This window comes from Arvicanthis niloticus, chromosome 1 (genome assembly GCF_011762505.2).
Source record: "Arvicanthis niloticus isolate mArvNil1 chromosome 1, mArvNil1.pat.X, whole genome shotgun sequence".
NCBI classification, from domain to species: Eukaryota; Metazoa; Chordata; class Mammalia; order Rodentia; family Muridae; genus Arvicanthis; species Arvicanthis niloticus.
The window spans coordinates 19,805,356-19,826,175 of NC_047658.1; the positions used below are offsets into that span (position 1 = coordinate 19,805,356).

Here is a 20,820-nt window from a genome sequence, read left to right on the forward strand (position 1 = left end):
ACGTGGGTGGGTGACAGGTCTGAGGTGAGTGTGAATCTCAGCATGAGAAGGGCTCGAGTATGTGCATGCTGGTGTATGTGTGTGCACGCATGTGTACACATGCGTGCACATGCTCATGTGAGGTGCGTACGTGCCTGAGAGAAGGTGAGGAGGAGCAGATGGGGGTCTGAGGGCCTGTGTACACCATATCAAAGTTGAGGCAGTTGACACACATGCCTGGGGATTGGGAAAGAGCTCCATAGTACTGCAAACCCAGACTGGCATCTAAGCCCCACAATCAAGATGGTTTCTCCAAGGGTAAAATGAGGACATTGATGTTAGCATGGCCCGAGGGCCTGTGAGCCACACACTGAGCCCAGTGCAGGGCATTATGGGAATTGTCCACCCTCATGGCTTCAACAAGCTTCCACTGCATCACTGTGCTCAGACCTGCCTCCTCTGAGGGCAGGGTAGGGGTGGAGGTGGGGGTGGAGAGGTGTGGATAGCCGGGCTGAGCTTCGCAGCTGCTTTCCCCGGACTTGGCTCCAAGAAGTGCGTGCTTATTGGGTGATGAACGCTGAAAAGCGGCCTTGACCCCATTGCCCAGTGCAGAGCAGCTGGGCTTAAGCTCACACCTACGTCACGTGGCTGTCGCGAGGGTGACTGCTAATAACTCATATGCAACATTTAGCTCTTGGCACTCCACCAGTGGGAAATCAATAAAGCTAGTTAACTTCTACCAGGGCAGGCTTCAGGGCTCAAGCCAGCAAATTAGGCACACGCAGCAGTGAGTAAAAAACGTCCTTTCAAATTTACGAATCCTTCAGCATGATAAGGGGGTGTGGGGGAACGAGGTAGCAGGTCCTTGGCTTACCACAGGCTTGATCTGAGCCCTGACCTGGTCTGAGGCTAAGAGACAGAGCTGGAATCTGCTCAGACATCTAGCCCACTTACGAAAGTCAGTCTGCAATGCCAGGCCTAGCCCAAGGACTCTGGACACCAGTTTTAAAACTTAGAGTAGAGGCTAGGCCCAAAGCTGAAGCAACCTGGGGCAGCTGGGAGCTGAGTCTGAAGCCCCGTGCTGGGTCTCAGGGCTGCTGTGAATGGAGGTTCATTCTTGTGAGGGGTAGAGGGGTATCCAGGGAATGCAGCCTGGGCTAGGGCACAACTCTGTTCTGGTTTCCTCAGATGACATCTGAGAGGTGAATTCCCACAGGCCCACTTGCCCCAGGAGTGAGTATGGTCTGTGCCAAAGCCCAGGGCACCTCTCCTAAGGCTGATCTTGGACTTAATGGTAACAGAAGAAATGAAGACCTTGGGCCCTCAGCTGATTGCTAAGCCCTCGGGTTGTTCCTGACACAGGGCTTGGTGTCACATGGTGATTGTCATGCAGCTGTGCCATTCTAAAAATAACCTGTTGTCACTCTCTGGGTTAGGCTTTGAGATGGGTCAGGGGGGTCTCTGGTCTGGCTAGGAGGGGACTGAGGCTCCAGGAGATCCAACTACTTGGTTGTGAGAATAGGGGTTTTCTCTACTTCCTGTTACCCACAGATGCTCCCAGCTCAATACCGCCTCTCAAAGGGGTGGAGCGGAGCTGGGGGCATTGAACTTTCAGAAAACTCCTCAGGGTGAGAGAACTCTCATCTGTCCTTTGAGTCAAAGCTCCTGTAGCTCCTCCTCTGAGAAGCCTTCCCTGATTGTTTCCTTCTATGCTCCCAAAGCCCTGTCCCCATGTCTAGCAAAGCAATGGTACCTCTGGGGACATGTGACACATCTTCAGTGCCTCGCACTGGTTCAGCACAGGAGGAGCTCAGTGATTATCAAATGTGTGAGTAGGCTCAAATCTGGGCTTTGTGGGAGCATTTCCCAGAAAGGTTTTGTGACTGCTCAGTGCCTCAGTTTCCCTATCTGTGCAGCGGGAACAATCACGCTCGGCACCTAGAGTCACTCAGCAGAATGAATTGAAGCGGCGTCCTACTTGATGTTTGGTAACATTAATCGCGGAAGGCCTCATGGCTGGCTCCAGGTGTTGGGGCCTCTCCAGTGTGGACAGATTTGTCCCAGGCTGGTTTCTTGTCATGTCCCACCTTACTTCTGAGGCCCACAGCTTGTCTGCAAGGCTAGGATTTCACATCTGGAGTCCACAGAGCCTGTCCCTGCTAGTGGACACTGCCCAGGCCCGAGGTGTGATTAAGATAGGTATGCTCTGGGCCTTCCTTAGTAGGGCCCTTTGAAGTCATACCTGTGAGCCTGAGGCTAGCCACCCTCCATCCCACTCCCACCTTGGGGGACTCTGGGCTTGTACCTGAAGGCACGGATGGTGGTGAGTCCTTCCACAGTTTCAGCAAAGTGTGAGAGCAGAGGGAGTTGCGTTGTGTCATCCAGCTGCTGCAGGTCCCTGTATGAAGAGAGTGGTTAGGACGGCAACTTGTGCTCAGCAGGGATGCAGCTCAGCATCCTCAGCAGGGATGCAGCTCATCATCCTCAGCGGGGATGCAGCTACGACCACCAGGCTGGGCAGCCTCATCCCTTTCAGCCTCCATCTCTCCCTTGCCGAGACTCCAACACTGGTATGCTAATGTTGCTGTCCTGCTACTGTTGCTGTGATGTTACTGGGGATGCCAAAGAGAACACTTATGTGGAATGTTTCAACAAAGCCGGCAACCATCCTGGGCGGTGTCCACCTCACATCTGGCACTGAGATAAGGGTGGTGTGTGTGTGTCCCCACTTCACAGGTTATAGGACAGTGGCCAAAGCAACCAATAGGCCAGATTTGATATTCTCAGTTCCTTGTTGCCTAAGAACCACAGCGGGCCTCAGGGCATCCTAGGCCAGGATCCTGGGTGGGGAGAAGAGGCTACAGGTTTCCATGGCAACAAGGGGCCTCTTGCTCCCCACAGCCACATATCACATGCCAGGTAGGCCAGCTGGAAAACAAGGAGCAGTGTCCCTAGACACTGATGCAAGAACCAGATATCAGAGGAATGGGGCGAACACGCCCTTTTTGGCAGAGAGGTGAAGTTTGCAGGACAGTTTGTACTACAGTGTGTATAGCACGGTATGTTTGACAAGACACTGCCATTCTGCTAATGCCAATGCAGAGTGTTCCCCCTGGGGCTTGGAGATTCTGGGCCATTTAGACAGAAGCCATTTATATCAACGTTGAGTCTTATAGGCAGGTGATTAGGATAAAAAAAATGCACTTAAACATAATGATTATTGTTGCCAAGCAGTATTTTGTTTCTTTATCAACTGTATGCACTTGGGAAAGGTGCTTAACTTTTATGACCATGACCTGAAGTATAAAAAATAGTACATTTTGTATCACAAATACGTACCCATGCTTACATGGACAAAGCATAGGATTCACGCTGTGAAATATGGCCTTATAATTCATGTTATAGATCAAAATAGAATGCATATATACAGACACATATATGTGTGTGCAAATGTGTGTTCATGATAGGTTCATGTGTTCATGATAGTGGGTGCTCTACCCGAGCTATAACTCACTCCTAGGCTTGGTTCTACCTCGCTGTTTTCAAAATGCTAATTATGAATCAGGATACTGATTTAATGATGGCTGTAATTGGCAGTCTGAGTAACGGTGGCCTAGAGGGCCATTTAAGTTTTCTTTCTAATTTTTTGAATCAATGAGTTTAACAGAATCACTCTTAGGAAGAACTATCTAGAGAATATACTAGAATACTTTGAGTAGGAAATGTGTGTGCATGTGTATGTGTGTTTGTGAGTGTGTATGTGTGAGTATGTGTGTGTGCGAGTGCATGTGTGAGTGTGTATGTGAGTGTGAATGATTGTGTGAGTATGTGATTGTGAGCATGTGTGTATGTGTGTGACTGTGTATATGTGTGTGTGAGCGTGTGTGTATGTGTGATTGTGAGCATGCATGTATGTGTAAGTGTGTGAGCATGTGTATATGTTTAAGTGTGTGTGAGCATATGTGTATGTGTGAGAGTGTGTGTATGTGTAAGTGTGTGTGTGAGCATGTGTATGTATGTATATGTGTGAGTGTGTGTATATGTGTGTGCATGTGTGTATGTGTGAGGATGTGTGTATGTGTGTGTATGCATGTGCATGCATGAGTGTGTGTGTATGTATGAGTGTGTGTGTGTGTGTGTGATTGTGTGGTGAGTCTCAATTTCACAAGGGTAATATGATCCACGAGAGTGTCTACAGGAGCCTCAGTGCAGGCGAGGTTTCCAGTCATGCTCTGCACCCCTGTGGACTTGGAAGCGAGCTAATCCATCACACCTCTCCTGTCACGTGCCATCTTTCCCTCCCCCAGCCCCATTAGAGACCACCATTCCTAAGTCAGTTTGGCTCCTGGGGTCATACAGTCCTCATGGGAAGCATTTGGGGCAAGTGAATGGAGGACACAAATTCCCCCTGCCCTAGCAATCCCGCTCCTGACCCATCTCCCAAGGAAGCAGTTGAGGTATGAACTATAGTGCATGCGCCGGCAGATGAGACGTTAGGATGGGCATTTCTCCCATTTCCATTGGTTATTTCTCTTTTCAATTTTTGAGAAGCATGACTCTATCACTTTTATAGTGATGATTCTGGCAAGTGTACCAAACCGCCATCACAAAGGACTTCCTATCCCTGCTCCCACACCTCCACCCACCAGACAAGAAATGCCGCTGTCACCTGGACGCCACTCGGAAGTACTTCTGGATGAAGTAGCACACCACAGCTAGGGGTAGGAGGGCCACGAGGAACACAGGTGTGACGTAGGAGATGACGGTTAAGGCGGAGACACAGAGTAGGGTGGATCGGCTCAGACACTCGAGCGTGGACGGGATGTGCTGGAGAGGCGAGGGAGAGACAGTGGGGATGTTGCTGTGTTAGACTCTTTGGAGTGCCATCTGCTACCATGTTTGTCTCTCACTTTATTCCAGGATGATGTGTATCTGTCCGGCTACCCTGCAAACTATCTGGGGCCAGGAATCCAGACTCTGTTTTCCTACAATTTGTTAAGATGCCAATAAAGGAGATATAGGCTGAATCCATGCAAATATTCAGAATATTCCTGAATGACCTGGTGGAATCTTCAATGGAAGCCAAAGAGGCTTTGGTCTTATGAAAGCGCTCAAGGAGGGGGCAGACCCTGAGGTAGTGTCAGTCAGAGCAGAACACTGAGCTCCGCACACAGGGACACTGGGCTCCTCACACAGGGCCTTGAATATCTATATGGAGGCCAGCATCTAAGAGGAAAAGCTTCCAGGGTTCCAGGGGAAGCATGGCATAGCCAGTACCTGGTCGATGGTGTTACAATCAGATGAAAATCTGTTCAGGATACTCCCCAGGGGTGTGGTCTCAAAGAACCTAAGAGGCAAGCAGAATCTTTATTTATTGATTGATTTACTCTTTGTTTATGAAATGAGGGCAGCTATTTGCTCGATTTAAATATTTCTAGAACCATCTGTGGGTCAGGCTTCTGGAGCAGTTGCTTTCGTGGGTCTGCAAATATCTGGCCTGTGTCCTTGAGAATTTCTATAGCTCATCAAGAGGGTGTTGGTTTCTGTTCAGCCTTCCTGACTCACAGGCTCCCTGTGACCACTGATACCCTCCTCAGCTTGACTCTCTTGGCAATGTTTCCCTTGGGACACAGAGCCTCTCCCAGGAGAGCTGTTCCCTGGGGACAGTCTGTCAACTGGCTGACAGTGAGAAGCTATGTCAGCTGTCAGCACTCTGGCTGTGACCTGGAGTTGGCCCAACCCACCCAACCCAGCCAGAGAGCTTCTGAACTTCAGACTAGGGGCAAACAGAGGGTAAATTAGTGAGGCTGCCATGTCCCCCAGCCACAGAGACAACAAAGCTGGAGCGTGAAAGAGTAGCCAGCAGAGGGGTAGCTATGAGGTAGACTTATGCAGGTCTGGAAGCCACGAGGCCGGGTAACCAGCATGCCTCCTCTGTGGTTCCAAATCAGTCTGACCAGCCAGTCGGGCATGACGTGAAAGCGTCTCGACACCTGGCACTTTTACAGCTTTGTTCCATCTCACTAGGGTGATTCAAACAGTTAATCCTACCCCAGTGTCAGAAAATGCAGTCTGCACAGGGAGGGAGAGGGGGAGAGGAGGCAGTGGAACTTGTGGGTAGAAAGATTATACCACGTAGGGAAGGGAATTAACCTTTATCAGAAGTCTGTAGATACTCATGTTGAAGGCAGATGTGACCAACGGATGAGCCAACCATGTAAAATACCCACAGGGGTCTGCTGAGTAAATTCCAGTTCTCCCTGCTTCTTGCATAAGGACACTTCTACACACACACACACACACACACACACACACACACACACACACAAACTCTTGAGTCACCCCCACAAGCCTGTGACTGAGGACATCTGTGGTCATTTTATAGATGGGGGATTTAAGACTCAGAGCATAGTGACCTGCCCTGCTGTGGTCGGGTCTGGGGTACCTCATGGGGGCCAGGATAATGCGGTTGAGCAGGCTGCGGTGCAGCCTCTTGGCCACCTTCAGTCCTGTCCACTCCACAGTGACAGAGGTGACAAGGCACAGCGCGATACCCAGGCTGCAGAGCACAGTGAATACCATGGCATAGACAGACTGGTCCAGGGCACATTCCTAAGCGGGAAGAGAAAGAGTGTGTCCTGCGGCTGTGTGCGGGTTCAGCCCTCCCTCCTCATCTCCACCAGCCCTGTTATGGGTGTCAGTTGTACCTGGCTGAGGGAGCAGTTCCTGGCAGCAGGGCTTAGGACCAGGGCACTGTCCGTCCACTTGGCCAGCCAGTAATCAATGGCCACCAAGACCATGTGCTTGAGCAGCTGGGAGAAGACAAGCAGGGACAGGAGCAGGATGCCAGCCGAGGACAAGTACTTAGTGCAGGCTCGCCATGGGATCTTGGCTCTCTGATGCAGCACCGAGGATAAGTTGTCATCCTCCTCGCTCTCGGCCGCCTCCTCTGCAGGTCGCAAGAACCCACCCTGAAGCTTCACAGATCACAACCCTCTGAAGGTCAACCAGGGGACATCTTATTCCCACTTATAGATGGGAAAACATATAGAGAGAAAGAAGGTGCTTAATCAAATCACACTATGCAACCATGTCCAGAACCCCCAGGGCTTTAGCTTTTCTCGATGTGATAGCTAATACTGTCAACTATAATCACCTATAAGGAAAGCCTCTGGGCAAACAGAGAGGCGTTATCTACAATAGGTTACTTGAGGCGGGCAGACCTGCCCACCATGGGTGGCGCCATTCCATAAGCTAGAGTCCTAAACTGAATAAAAATGAGAAAGCGGGCTGAACTTCCGTTCATGGCTCTCTGCTTCCTGAGGACACAGTGTGACTGTCAGCCTCACTCCAGCACCATGCCTTCCTAGCCATGATTAGACCATATCCCTAGACCTCCAAACCCAAACAGACCTTTCCTAAGGTAGCTTCTTGTCTGTAGTTTGACACAGCAATAAGGAAAGCACCTAGCACATTGCCGGTGTTAACTGCATCCCCAGGCTGGTCGTACCTTCCTCCTCATCCTCATCCAGCAGAAGGCCATCTCTTGAGGACATGGCACGGGGCAGGCCCTGAGATGGCTCTGGTGCTTTTCTCTCCACGACTGTCTCCTGAAAGACATATAGAGCCTGGCCAATGTCTTGCTCCCACAGAATGCTTAGTAGACCTTAGGAACAAGAACCCTGGTGATGCCTGGCTTGCAGGTCATTTCTACCTTAGGGAGGACCCACATGGTCACATGCTCATCTTACCAGAATTAACTTCTCTCTGTCAACTAACAGCACCCCAATATCTCAGAGGAGTATGTATACTCCTGTTGTGTGTAGGAAGAAGCAGTCAGGGTGAGCGAGTGATCAGACTGATCTGTGAGAAGCACTCTCTGGCTGTAGAAAGGAATCCCAGGGCTGCTGAGACAGCACAGCTGCCGAGAATGGGCTGATTTGAGAGCAGTGGAGCAAAGTGACAGAGAGAAACAGAGTTCTGCTGGTGATCTGGCGATAAATGAAGCCACTGCTCTTCTGGGACATTTTGGTGCCATCGCTCTCCTGGGACATTTTGGTGCCACCACTCTCCTGGGACATTTTGGTGCCACCACTCTCCTGGGACATTTTGGTTTCATGAAACGACAATTCCTTACCTTGCCCCTTTCCTTTGTTTAGCTAGCTTTAGCTCATTTTCTGGAGCCTTTCATCTACATGGCATCTGTGTGCACCTGATTCTGTCCTAGGTCCCTGCACAGGGGCCAGATTGCCCCTTGCCTCTGTACAACTCTACTCTGTCATTTGGAGACTTCCTGGGAGTGGAGAGGGCAGGCAGGCCTGTGAATTCAGATTCTGCTAGAACCTTCTATCCAGGGGTCGCTGTGTGACTCCTGTGTTCTCACCTTCTCCAGCTCTTGGTCCTGACGGTTCATGAGGGTCTTCCAATGCTCAAAGAGCTGGCACTCAGACCTCTGGAAGTCCTTGAGGGTCCCCTCCCTCTGAATGGTGCCATCCTTCATAGCAATGATCTGCCAGGGCAGCCAGAAAATAGATTTGGCTTCCTTAGAGCAGTCTGAGACAGGGGTGTGGCATCTTTCACGCTCTATCAGTAGCTACCTTAATCCACTGCCTGTGCGTCTGATAACCCACTGTGTCATAACACCATCCTCAGTGGGTGCCTTTGCAGAGCTAATGCTTGTGCCCTGGCCAGCATGGCAGGTTACCCACAGGACCCCATCAACATCAGTTTCCATATGCTGAGCAGGCCAATTGTATGCTATCCTGAGCCATACCTGATGGTAGATTCTATCAGTTGGTGGTAACACACCTGTTAATCCAAGCGGGTGTGGCTGCTCCCGTTGGAATCTAGCAAACTCTGTATTTGAAGCACTCAATGACTCCATCATACAGAGCTGCCATGAACTGGCGTCCATCCCATCCTGGGGTCCTGTGCACAGGTACCTCAAGGAACCAGGCACCTCCATGTCTGCCTTACTGGACTCGGGGCCGTTCTGAACTACAACCACCTTGCTTTCTGAATTCGCTTTACCTGTTTTAATAGCATTCAGAATTTTTTTCTTTTGGTCTTTATCATAGCGGAGGAGGTTCATCCTTCCACATGGAAGATTTATTTCGAGAGAAATTAATTAACAGGCCTATTTGGCTCAGACTTAAAGATCAGAGAGGGTCACAGATTGTGGCTGCTGTCCAGGGAAATTTTGGCTTAGGAGTAGGCAGGTGTAGATTTCCAAAGGTCTATCATCTTTATCTTAGCATTAAGTGATTCCCAATGAGACAGGGAGAAGTATGTCCCTACCTATTGAAGAACAGGATTCGAGGTGTTAGTTAGCATGGGACTCACAACCCCATGTTCTGTGGGAGTGCTGTTGTCTGCAGAATTGCTGCCTCTATTCCAGCATTTTCCATATGACGGAGGCTCCAACCCACTCATCCCTGAAGGCCAAAGGCTCAGGGAGTTGGCTCTCCCATCTAAACAGATCATGCACAGCCAGGGGAAGCAGGCAGGACAAGGCCTTCTAGATGGTAAGAACTGAGTGTCTACTTTTCCTCAGACTGTCTGGTGTTCGTCTAGGGTACACCAGAAGGGAATCAAGGCATGCTGGGAATGTCTACAGGCCTGAGTGACACCAAGATTCTGGACTATAATTATTTCTTAACCTGCACAAAACCACCCAGGGCTGGTGTCTTGAACTTCATGGCCATCAGCCATTGCTTTTGGGTCATATGACTGATTCTTTTGAAGATCACACACACACACACACACACACACACACACACACACACACACACACACAGAGCTTCATAGTCTGTCCTCTGTGGCCCCCCTCACCCAGTCTGCATGAGGCAGGTACTGTAGTTTGTGGGTCACCAAGACCACTGTCCTCTTGTCATCCCGGAGCAGCTCGAGGATGCCGGCCTGCATCAGGTGGTCACTCAGATGGACATCCAGAGCTGAGAAAGGGTCATCCTGGGAAAGATAAGGTAGAGGCTTATAGGGAGTGGCAGAGGTAAGCTGAACTCTCTAGAGTTCTAAGGAAGCCAATCTAGGTATTGAGGAAGATTGGCTACAAAGCCTTGGACCACCCAGCTAACCTCCCCGGGGATCAAATGTTTCAGTTATGTAAACAGACCTCATCAACTTACTTCCTGTTTCCTGAGACGTAGATGGCTACCCATCTCCTCAGTACCATCTTCCAGTCCCTCTCTAGTCTGCCCAGTTTTCCTTCCTAGCCCCACCTCTCACCCGACCTTCCCAAGCTCCCTCCATTCCAGGTTGTCAGTGAGCCCACGATTCCAGCCTTTGCCAGCGCCGTTCCTTCCCTGTGGCATGCTGTTCTTCTGCCTTCTGCGTACTGACTACTTTCCACCCACCACTCACGCAAGAGTCCTTCTGTGTCTTGTCCTGACCAGCTCCTATCCTTCCCATCCTCTCTGTCCCAGGGACAACCTTGTGCAAAGCCAGATCAGATCATCTGCACACCCCTGTCCGCAAGGTGCCCCCAAGATCTCACACCCTGAGCCTATGCCTGTTACTGATGAACTTACTGGACAGAGGAAAGCGGCCACTGGACTTTTATCCGATAGAGTTGTTTATATATCAGGTGGGACCTTGGATGGGCTAGAACTCCCAACTGCTGCGTGTGGGCCAGGTCTAAGAATCTATGCATAGAAGTATCACTTGTGAGGAGTGCTGTGTGTGTTGAGGAGTCTGGGGAGAGCTGATGTTCAGTGTGCTGACTCTTTGTCCAAATGCCTCATTAATTTTGCCCTTTTGTTTGATTGACTCTTCAAGGCTCTCTTCCGGGAAGCCCTCCCTGACTGAATTCTCCAGTCGTTACAGCTGTCTCATGGTCTGGGCCACACAGCTTAGTTTTAAACTAGCTGTATTTCCTGCATGTGCGTGAGTCTGTCTCCCTAATCAAACTTCAAATGTTCGAGGTCAAGGGCTGGGTCTTAAGATTCCTTCGGTACCAACCAAGGCACCTAGCCCAGCGCTTGACATGGAGTAGGCAAGTTTTATCTCATGCTTGATAGTTAGAGAGCTGTGTTAAAGGGTTCTGAGGACATCTTGAGTTCCCTGGAATGTTAGCTCAGCAATTAATTAGCAGTGTCTAGCCTGAGCCCAAGCTGGGAAGTGGTGCCACACACTCCGTGTGTTTGCATTCTGATAGCTGAGCTGCATAGGTGTTGACTGTTGGGGCTGCTCTTTTGTCCTTTAGAGAGGTAGTCTCTAACAACAGCTCGCCTCCCCATGTGTGCAATAACCCTTTCAAGGTTACTGAAAGGCTCAATGGGAAGCCCACAGTGGGTTATCAGCACTTTTCTAGCCTGCCTCCTTGTCTCTCTAAGTAAGATAAAGGCAGTATCTTTAGGAGAATTTGATCCTGGTTAGGGAGGCTGTTGGATAATGATGGTGGTGGTGGTGGTGGTGGTGGTGGTGATGGTGATGGTGATGGTGATGGTGATGATGATGGCAACAACCATGATGATGTTAGGGAAGCAGGCACGCAGGCTGTCAGAAGCGAGGGAAACCATCTGGGACACTCACCAAGAAGACAACATTGGTGTGCTGGTAGAGGGCTCTGGCTACACTGATTCGCTGACGCTGGCCACCAGACAAGTTGATACCCTGTCATCAAAAGAGAAGAAAAGATCATGCTCTCAGCCCTTCAGGCTCTCACTATGCACTTGGGCTCAATGAAGAGATGTAGTCATCCCCCAGCTTGGAGTGGCTGACCTCTCCCATCAGCCAGGATTCTGTGTAAATACTCCTCCAAACTGAAATATTCTCTCCTGAATGAAGGAAGGATACTTACAAGACCCAGATAGGTAAGGAACCACATGGCATTCGGGAACTAAGGAAAACTCACAAGGTTCAGAAAGCTCCTGAAACTTACAAGATTCATAGGGCCCTCCCCATGGTTATATCAGCAGAAGCAGTTGTCAAACTGTAGTGAGTTGTGTAGGTTGCTGCAGTGGGTTTTGGGTGATGCAGCTGCCTTTGAGTCACTCATACTCCTGTAATTAGCCCCAACAAACTCACAGGTTCATGAAGATAGACTTGAGGGGAACTGTCTTTTAGTCTGTTATTGCTACCCTATCTGAACAGAGATTTCTCTGTGTCTTTCCAGGAGAAGTCACACAACACAGGACAATTGTCATTACAATTTCATACTACTTGAAGCTCTTCAGTCCTTTCCTTTGTTCCGTTCTGTCATTCATGCTTCCTAATAAGGACCTCAGGGTACAATGGAAACATGGGCAGGGAGCAGGGGAGGCTGCCACTAACCCGTTCCCCAATCTGAGTCTGGTCTCCATGGGGCAGGATATCTATGTCTGGCTGCAGGGAGCAGGCTTCGATGACCATCTTGTACCTGGAGAGTAAGGACAGGGGGGTCAGCTGACGGGACTGGTTGGAGTGGGGCCTCAATTCTCGCATGGTCATTAGTTTGTGGGTTGCTAGGACCCAGTGAGTGATGGCTTTAATGCACTTCCTGCCTTGTGCAAGCAAACACTATGAGAATAGGAAAGAGCTAAGGTCGGCGCTTACACAGCCTGGGGGCAAGTTAAATATTTGAAGGATGAAAATGTATGGGAGCAAATAAGCTGAGTGAGGGATGAGGGGGGCTTATGGTCCCCGAATGGTGGGAAATGCAGTCAGAGCTCATGCTGGGGCACCATCTGGGCAAACCACTGACGAGTGTTTAGAGGTGGTAATAATGATGGCTGATCAAATATTTGCCTAGCCTGCTCTTCTTATCCTCTTTCGGCTAGCTTTTAGCCTGAACAGGTGCCAGCCAGCATCCATGGAGAGTTCAGAGTTTCTTGGTGACACGTATCCTTAGGCAGCTTTGGATCTGACACCCATTTCAGCAATTTACTGCCTGGCCCTGGGTAAGTTACTTAAGCTTCAGAGCCTTGCTTTCCTCATCCATAAAATGGGCCTAAGAGTCTTACCATGTTCGGTAAGAGCACATGTATGAAGAGCTGGTACCTTTCTTAGGCAACTGCTAAGTGATCAGTGGATGCTGGCTATGGTGGTCATTTAGGAATGTTGTTGTGGTGTGTGTGTGTGTGTGTGTGTGTGTGTGTTGGGGACTGGAGATCATAGGGGGGAACTGAAAGGAATAACCGTGCCTAACTCAGTTCCACTTCTGTCCTAGCTAGACAAGGGAGCAATACCCTCTCCCTCCTCTACACATGGGAAGGGGCTGCTGGAACCCAGGGGCATTTGGATCCTTCCCAGATGGACTGCATGATGCCCAGGTACCAAGGACCTCACCCGGCCCTCCCCAGTCTCTCTCCTGGAGGCTGTTACCGTTGCTTATTGAAGGGACTCTCAAAGGTGATGTTCTCCTCCACTGTGGCATTTAGCAGCCATGGTTTCTGAGATGCGTAGGCCACGGGGCCTCTGCTCCTGGAACAGACTGGTGGTGAGAGTGAGGGCCTTCCCGGGGCGCATGCTCAGAGCAACCGTCAGGCCAATCAGTGGCTTAGGTTGGGGCAAGAGGGTGGATGTACTGAGGTAGCCAGGGCACATGACAGGAATCTGTGGTGGATATTGGGTAACACAAATCAAGTTCTTCCTGATGGACTCAGACCTCCAACAAGATTTCCAGTTTCCTCCACCACCACGTGGTGCCTCTGTAACCCCAGGGACACATCTGCAGCCACACACAGACAGATTTAGGGACCTCACTGTTTGACCATGTGGGTATATGAGGAGACCCAGGACTTAGCTCATTTAAAAAGGAGAGTGGGAAAGGCCCCATGACATAGGCCTTTGGAGGGAAGTTTCCCAGGCTGAGGAGGGGACTTTACAGAGCCTCAATGGCACAGCTGCCTCTGGGCTTGACTCAGTGTTCTGAGGCTTCAGGGCTTAAAGGGCATCTTGGAAAGTTCAAGTCTCAGGTGGCTAGGTACAAGACTTTCATCTCCCTCCCCCTCAGCTCACCCCCCGCCCCAGTACTGCTGACATGAGCATTCTCCAGCCCCATCTCAACCCTGAGGCATGGAGGAAGATCCCTGAGTGTCACCAAACTAAGCAATTCTTTAGCCTGGCTTCCTTACACCCTCAGGGGGTGCTGGAATCTATACAGAAGGGCATTTTTACAGAAACAGAACCAAGGGAGTGACATTCAGTGTTTTGTCATTTCCAAAGCTTCTCCTTCCCACTCCCCTCCCCCCCAGAAGCTGCTGAGAATGAACAAACATGGTGTTCAGAGATAGGGCAGCTCCCAGGCCAGATCGGAGCACAGAGCGGAGCACAGAGCTCTTCTTGGGACCTGCAGCTGCTCCCAGGACACAATGGCTCCACACACTCAGCACAAGTACCTGGCATCCGAGTCAGCTGCTGTCTCCCGCTCTGGGTTGCTGCAGTGGAGCAAAGACACAGGTCAGACTCCCGTGATGGGCCAAGCTCTCCATGGAGATTTCTAACTCCTTCAAACCAGCAACCTCCTGCTTCTGTAAGCCCTGGTGCCCTGTCTGCAGCCACATATGAGGTTCTAGATGTGGCTAGTCCAGAGAGCCTCACTGCCTAGCCATGAACCAGCACTTGGTTCATTTAAGAGGGAGAACAGGAGGAAAAGGCCTCATGGGGGATGGGGGGTTACTTCTAGGGTCAGAGGGGTAGGTGGCCTGCCTGGACTTCCCAGCCTCAGCCTTTAAGCTAGGTTCAAATGGGCAGGCCAAGGCCACAGGCCAACAAAGTTGCACCCACCTGGGCAGGCTACTCTGACTACAGCCAGGCTGGGCCAGGCAGTTGACAGAACCTATGCCATATGGGTGGCCACCTACAGTTGGGAAGCTGAGAGAGAGGTTCTGAGCATCAACTGTGGCCACACACAACATACAGAAGAGTCTTAGATGCTGGGGGAACCAGTCAGGGAGACACATGGGCACTGGACTGTGGCCAGCTCCGAAGAGCGCCAGTGTCCAATTTCTGTTACTTCATTATCTTTTGACACATACAGACTTTCACGTGACTAGGCTTTGACTCAAGTTATGCAGTCACTAAGGTTTGAGAGCCTAGGACTGTCACTATACTGGGGATAAAGTGGCAGACAAGGCAGAAAGCCACAGGAGGGAGGTGTCTCTGGGGCTGGAGGGTGAAGCTTATGTCAACTGGTGATTGGCACAGTGGAGCCACCTTGCCTGGCCTGAACGCTGGCCTCTAGGCTTCCCCTGTATTCTCTGAAGGAGAAGGTTGTGCTGTCTCTTTGTCAACAATCCATTACTTTTGGAATTCTTAGATTTTCATTGAGCGTATTTAACACACCTGAATTTTCTGTGTAGCGTGAGGGGTGCCCATCTCCACTCCTTAGAGATCTCCCCCGCCTCCCGGCATCCCTGGAGCCTCCTCAGAAACATTTTTTCCAATTATTTTTTTCCTATTTCCTTTTTCTTTTTAAATTTAAAGGCACGGATTCTCATGTTCCAGGCTGGCCTTGAACTCCTGATCCTCCTGCATTCACCTCCTAAGCGCTGGGGTTACAGGTGTGCGCCAGCAGCCCTGCCTCCTGACATTAATATGGTGGTTTTCAGTTTACTCACAAGGTTACCCAGCCAGCACTGCTACCAAGTTCTAGAACATGGTCACCCCCAAACAAACCTCGTGTGAGCAGTAGTCACTCTCCTCTCCTCTCTCTCTCCAGCCTTTGGCAACCACTCATCCCTGGATAAACTCTACTTAACATGACATTTTTTTTTTTTTTTTTTTCTGGTGGCGGGTGAGGGACAAGCATTAGGGTCTCATGTAGTCCAGGTTCCCTGTGGAGATTATCTCTAATTCCCTGTGGAGATTGTCTTGAACTCCTGATTCTCCTAAGCAATATGGTTATAGGTGTGCAAAGCCACACCTGGTTTATGCAATGCTGGGAGTTGAACCCAGGACTCTGCATGCTAGGCAAGCACTCTATCAACCGAGCCACATTCCCAGCCCAGACAATTTGTTTTTCCTCTAAGAGCCTGTTTTATTGACTTCAATGACTGTATATGTATATGTATGTATATGTACATGTATATGATGTATATGTATATATGTATATATGTATATATATATGTGTGTGTATTTGTACAAAATATTTCTTTGTTTTTGAGACAGGTTCTTATGCAGCCCTGATGGCTGGCCTGGAACTCACAGCAATCCTCCTATATCTGCCTCCTGAGTGCTGGGATTAAAGGCATGAGTCACCATGTTCCTCTCACTATGGTATTTTAATACCACAGATGACTGATACCTGTGCATGCACTATGAACCTTGGGATGAGTAAAAAGTATTATCACATCTAAGGTTCTTTTTATTCCCCCTCTGCAAACCCTATTTTGCTTTCATTACAGCTGCAGGTGTAGCCCCATGGCTCTGAGAACATGCAGCAACACAACCTTGGATTCACACTTAGCAGTCTCCCTCACAGGCCCCACCACGTGCTCATTCCACTCTGTCCCGAGGCCATACCTGGGGTCTTCTCCCTCGCTGTCTGGAAGGCTGTTGGGTCGGACAGAAAGACAAACAGCAGTTATTCCCATTGCCATCCACTACACCAGAGCTTCATGGAGAAGCAGTCCCTACTCCTCCCCCCACCCATCTCCCCCCACCCCCACTTCCAGGGGCCTGGGTGGCTTCCTCAGTGCAGAATTGGCTCATCTCAACCTCAGCAGCTGATGAAGGACCCTCCAAACACCACAGATTCAGCTGGCGCTCCTGGCATTGGCCTGGGGCAGCAGAGAGGCTGACTGGCCACCAAGGTGGTTTCCTACCCGGGACAGTCAAGCTCAGGGAGGGAACATGACTGTCCCAGTCACCATCACTGCACACAGTGTCTCTCAATCTTCAGGGTCTGAGAGTGGATCAGAAATAACTGGAGCAGCTGTCTTTAAAAAAGCATGAAATGTCAATGTGTCACTATGGGCTACCCACGGTTTTCTTGAGTCTGCCAGTGCAGGGAGGTGAATCGTCTTACAGCAAGAGGTGCCTTGGGAAACAGGCATCTGAATCATGGAACCAAGTTTCGCTGTGGCCTTTCTCCTGCACCAACTCAACACTTCTCAGCCTTCCAGAAACATCTTCCACCAATGAAGTGTACACTTGTGACATACACATGTGGGAAAGACAACCTTCTCTGTATTCGTGTAGGCTCTTTGGACTATAATTACTAAGTTAGAATTTTTCAGCAGGGTCCCCTGTAGTTCAAACTGACCTCAAGTTTGCTCTGTAGCCAGAGATGACCTTGAACTCCTGATCTTCCTGCCCCCACGCACTGGGTACTGGGACTGTGGACCTGAGCCACCGCACCCAGTTATCTTATTTTAATAATGCTGAAGTCAGCCATCACTTACTGAGATTTTATAAGTACTAATAGCACTGTAATAGAACGGTCTCTTAATTTTTTAGACTTATTTTGTTATTTATTTATTTATTTTTATATATAGGTATGAGCCTTTGTGGAAATTTGTTTATCATGCACATGCCTGCTAATCCCAGAGGTCAGAAAAGGGTGTCACATCCCCCTGGAACTGTAGTTACACATGTGAGCCATTCTGTGGGTGCTGGGAACTGAACCTGGGTCCTCTGGAAGAACATCTTTCCAGCCACAGAATGATCACTTTTAATTCATAAAATAACCACTTGCAGCGTCGTCTTGATCTCTAAAATCCATTTTGCACATATATCAGGCTCTGAGAGGCTAAGTAACATGTTCAAAGTCACACAGCCAGCAAATGACAAATGTCTGATAGGTACCCGTTCTGCTCTGGGGAAGGACCAAGTGAGGCCATGAGGCATCACCAATCCCTAGTCCTTTCCTCTGGGTCTTTTCACTCTCCCAGCCCCTCCTAACCCAAGGTCTCCAAGCACCAGATTGCTATGATCAACAATTCATAGGCAGACCACTAACATGAGACAGAAGAAACCAGAGCTGACAAACTCTTGCCCTGTGGCCACAGCCCAGGTGTGTTTCTCTCAGACTTCCTCCAGAGTAGCCAAGGATGTGGTCTGCATCTCCAGGGCCTCCCGAGGACTCAGCACGCCCTCCTCTAGCCCTGTCTCAGCCCTGGCTCTGTTCATCTCAGCTGCTCAATTAGTCCTAATGGACTGCCTTGCTCTCCATCAGTGCCTGTGTGAGCCTGGGGTGCCCTGTGGGATTTAAAGGCAGGAAGAACATCTTTTCCAGCCCCCACAATGCTTATCACGTGACAGATCTGTAATAAATGGAGTTTGCTAACAGGCGCATTAATCATCGGGGAAGAGGGAAGGAGGGGTGAGTTCTTTCTAGTGGCTATTGCCATACACAGTGCCAGGGAGTAGGCACTCAGTTCGGCACTACTACTGCATTGTGTCCTCACTTTACAGACGAGCACACTAAGACTCAGGGCTGGAGAATAGGCTCTATTCGACAGAGTCAGAAAGAGGGGAAGAAGCTGGGGTGCTAACCTCTTTCTATTGTATCCCTAAACTTCTAGCAAGAGCCTTACTAAAGCTGTGTGTATATATTTTAAGCTAAAAAGTAAAGAATAGTACATTTGTCAAGCATGTTCTCTCATTGACTGCTGGAATATATGCGTGTGTGTCTGTGTGCGCACACACACACACACATTTACGTATGTTTTGTATGTACTTGTTGATGTGGGTATGCAGTTCCAGGCCAGAGGTCCACATCGAGTGACTTCCTCAGTTGCTCTCCACCTTGTTTGTTTATTTTGTTTTTTGTTTTTTTGAGACAGGAACTCCCACGAACTGGAGTTCACCGTCCAGCAGACTTGGGGACCCCATGTGTCTGCCTCCTGAGTTCTGATTACATCTTTGTTCGCAGCACAGTAAACAGTTGCTGACTGAATCTCTCTAGGGCACCCCAGTTCCCAAGCTACACCACGGCACAAAGCCTGCCCTGCAGGGGCTCACAGTCTGGGGGATGAAAGCAGACAGACAGACAGACAGACAGACAGAAGAAAGCGAGCTATAAGATCCCAGAAAAAGTAGGAGGAACCAAAGCATTAGAGAATTTTGAGGAAGATGATACACAAATGGATGAAATGAAAAGACAGGAAACACAAGGAGCTGAGGCAGTGCACGCTTTTTATCTTCTTTATATTTGTGTGTCTTTCCTACTTTACGGTGCATTTGAATTGTATTTTTAATTATGTGTATTTGTGTGTCTGTGTGGGTATGTGCATGTGTGCCGTTACCTAGGAAGTCTAGAAGAGGCTGTTGGATCCTCTGGAACTAGAATCCCAGGCAGCTGTAAGCCCACCAATGTGGGTGCTGGGAGCTGACCTCAGGTCCTCTGCAAGAGCGGTAGACACCTGTAACCACTGAGCCATCTCTCCAGCCCTTGATGCACCTCCTTTTGGAATTACAAAATACATGTTTTTTGAGTGGTTCTGGGATTGAATCCAGGCCTCAAGATGCCAGGTAACTGCTCTACCTACCACAGAGCTACAGCCCCATCCTTACTTTTATTTTGAGACGAGGTCTTACTGAGTTGCCCAGCCTGTATTTGAATTCATGGGCCTTGAAATTGGAATCTAGGCTCATACCACCAGGCCTGGCAGAAAATGTAGTTTTTAAGTCATTTGGAAGAGGAAGACACAAGGCATGTTTCATAGAAGTCAGATGGGCTGAACCTTGAGGGGTGGGAAGGATCAAGGCACAGATATGAAAGGAGAGAATGGTTGGGCAGAGAGGGACACAGCACACAGAGACAGGCAGAGAGAAGAGGCAGGAAGGTAAGGCCTTAGGGTTTGAAACCACGGCTGGGACATGTGATACCCCTTTAATGAGGAGTCCCTATGTCCTTTCCACTGTGTATGTGTGTGTGTGTGTGGGGGGCTAAGGAGGGAGGGAGAGAGAGAAAGAGAGAGAGAGAGGAGGGGCTAAGGAAGGAGTGAGAGAGTGAGAGAGAAAGAGAGAAAGAGAGAAAGAGAGAGAGAGAGGGAGGGAAGAGGGGTAAGGTGGGAGTGAGAGAGAGAGTGAGAGAGAAAGAGAGAAAGAGAGAAAGAGAGAAAGAGAGAGAGAGAGGGAGGAGGGGTAAGGTGGGAGGAAGAGAGAGAGTGAGAGAGTGCTTTAGCAGCACAGCATATAGCTCAGTGAGGAGTGAAGAGCTTGGTGTGTGGGTGGGGGGTGCAGGCTTGGCAGAGGGACTGCCCTTCTGCCCTGTGCTTGTCTGACACAGTGCAGACAGAGGGAGAACCAAGCGCCTCCGTGTGCACCGTGCTCTGAATATAAAATGTTCTCCACAGGCTCGTGTACTGAATACTGGGTCCCCATTTGGTAGTACTATTTCAGGAGGTTATACGGGCTGGGAAGATCCTAGCTGGAAGCGGGACCTAGCTGGAGGAAGTGGGTCACTAGGGTGGGACCTTGTGGCTATCTTGTCCCTGTCTTCTTTACACCCTTTCTCCCTCGGCTTCCCTGAACCACGAAGCTGTCTGTCTACTCTCTCATCCTTCCTGGCTGCCATGACATATGCCCCACCCAAATCAACTGGGCCAAATGCTATGGATTTTGTTTGCTTGTTTTAAAGGCAGAGTCTCTATCACTATGTGGTCCTGGCTGACCTGGAACTCACTGTGTAGACCAGGCTGGCCTCAAGCTCACAGAGACACAAAGGGTTGTAACTATGACCCTAAACAATTTGTTTTGCTCCCTTCAATGAATTTCTCAGGTATTCTGATTACAACAGTGCAGATAACTTATGGCCCCCAGCATTCATTCAAGATTCAGCAACGACTTGAAGGGGGAGATGAGGTTAGGACTCACGGGGCCTCTACAGTCCACTGCTCCTCCCTCCTGCAGGCATGTGACTGTCCTGAAGCATTTCCTCTCACTCGAGGACCCTGT

At 49.7% G+C, this 20,820-nt stretch overlaps 1 protein-coding gene and 1 long non-coding RNA gene across 7 annotated transcripts in view; one reads left to right on the plus strand and one right to left on the minus strand.

Annotated features, from left to right (window-relative positions):
* Abcc8 (ATP binding cassette subfamily C member 8) overlaps positions 1 to 20,820 on the minus strand; it is a 74,878-nt gene that overhangs the window by 5,841 nt on the left and 48,217 nt on the right. For 5 of the 6 annotated variants that reach the window (XR_013110529.1, XM_034516558.2, XM_076934509.1 and 2 more), the window contains 13 exons: positions 16,441 to 16,470; positions 14,316 to 14,354; positions 13,300 to 13,398; positions 12,271 to 12,355; positions 11,530 to 11,610; positions 9,811 to 9,948; positions 8,363 to 8,488; positions 7,490 to 7,589; positions 6,687 to 6,928; positions 6,425 to 6,591; positions 5,257 to 5,326; positions 4,649 to 4,806; positions 2,285 to 2,377 (listed from right to left, as the gene is read on the minus strand). Coding sequence is in view for 5 of the 6 variants with exons in the window: in XM_034516558.2 (XP_034372449.1) it covers positions 2,285 to 2,377; positions 4,649 to 4,806; positions 5,257 to 5,326; positions 6,425 to 6,591; positions 6,687 to 6,928; positions 7,490 to 7,589; positions 8,363 to 8,488; positions 9,811 to 9,948; positions 11,530 to 11,610; positions 12,271 to 12,355; positions 13,300 to 13,398; positions 14,316 to 14,354; positions 16,441 to 16,470 (1,428 nt within the window). In the remaining variant the exon portion in view is untranslated. Of the gene's footprint in view, positions 1 to 2,284; positions 2,378 to 4,648; positions 4,807 to 5,256; positions 5,327 to 6,424; positions 6,592 to 6,686; positions 6,929 to 7,489; positions 7,590 to 8,362; positions 8,489 to 9,810; positions 9,949 to 11,529; positions 11,611 to 12,270; positions 12,356 to 13,299; positions 13,531 to 14,315; positions 14,355 to 16,440; positions 16,471 to 20,820 lie in introns of those variants that run through there. The other variant, XM_076934513.1, reaches the window with a different exon arrangement.
* On the plus strand, positions 777 to 5,249 carry LOC143442388 (uncharacterized). The gene is made up of 3 exons (XR_013110533.1): positions 777 to 1,807; positions 1,896 to 2,549; positions 4,900 to 5,249. It is a non-coding gene; the product is annotated as an uncharacterized LOC143442388 (long non-coding RNA).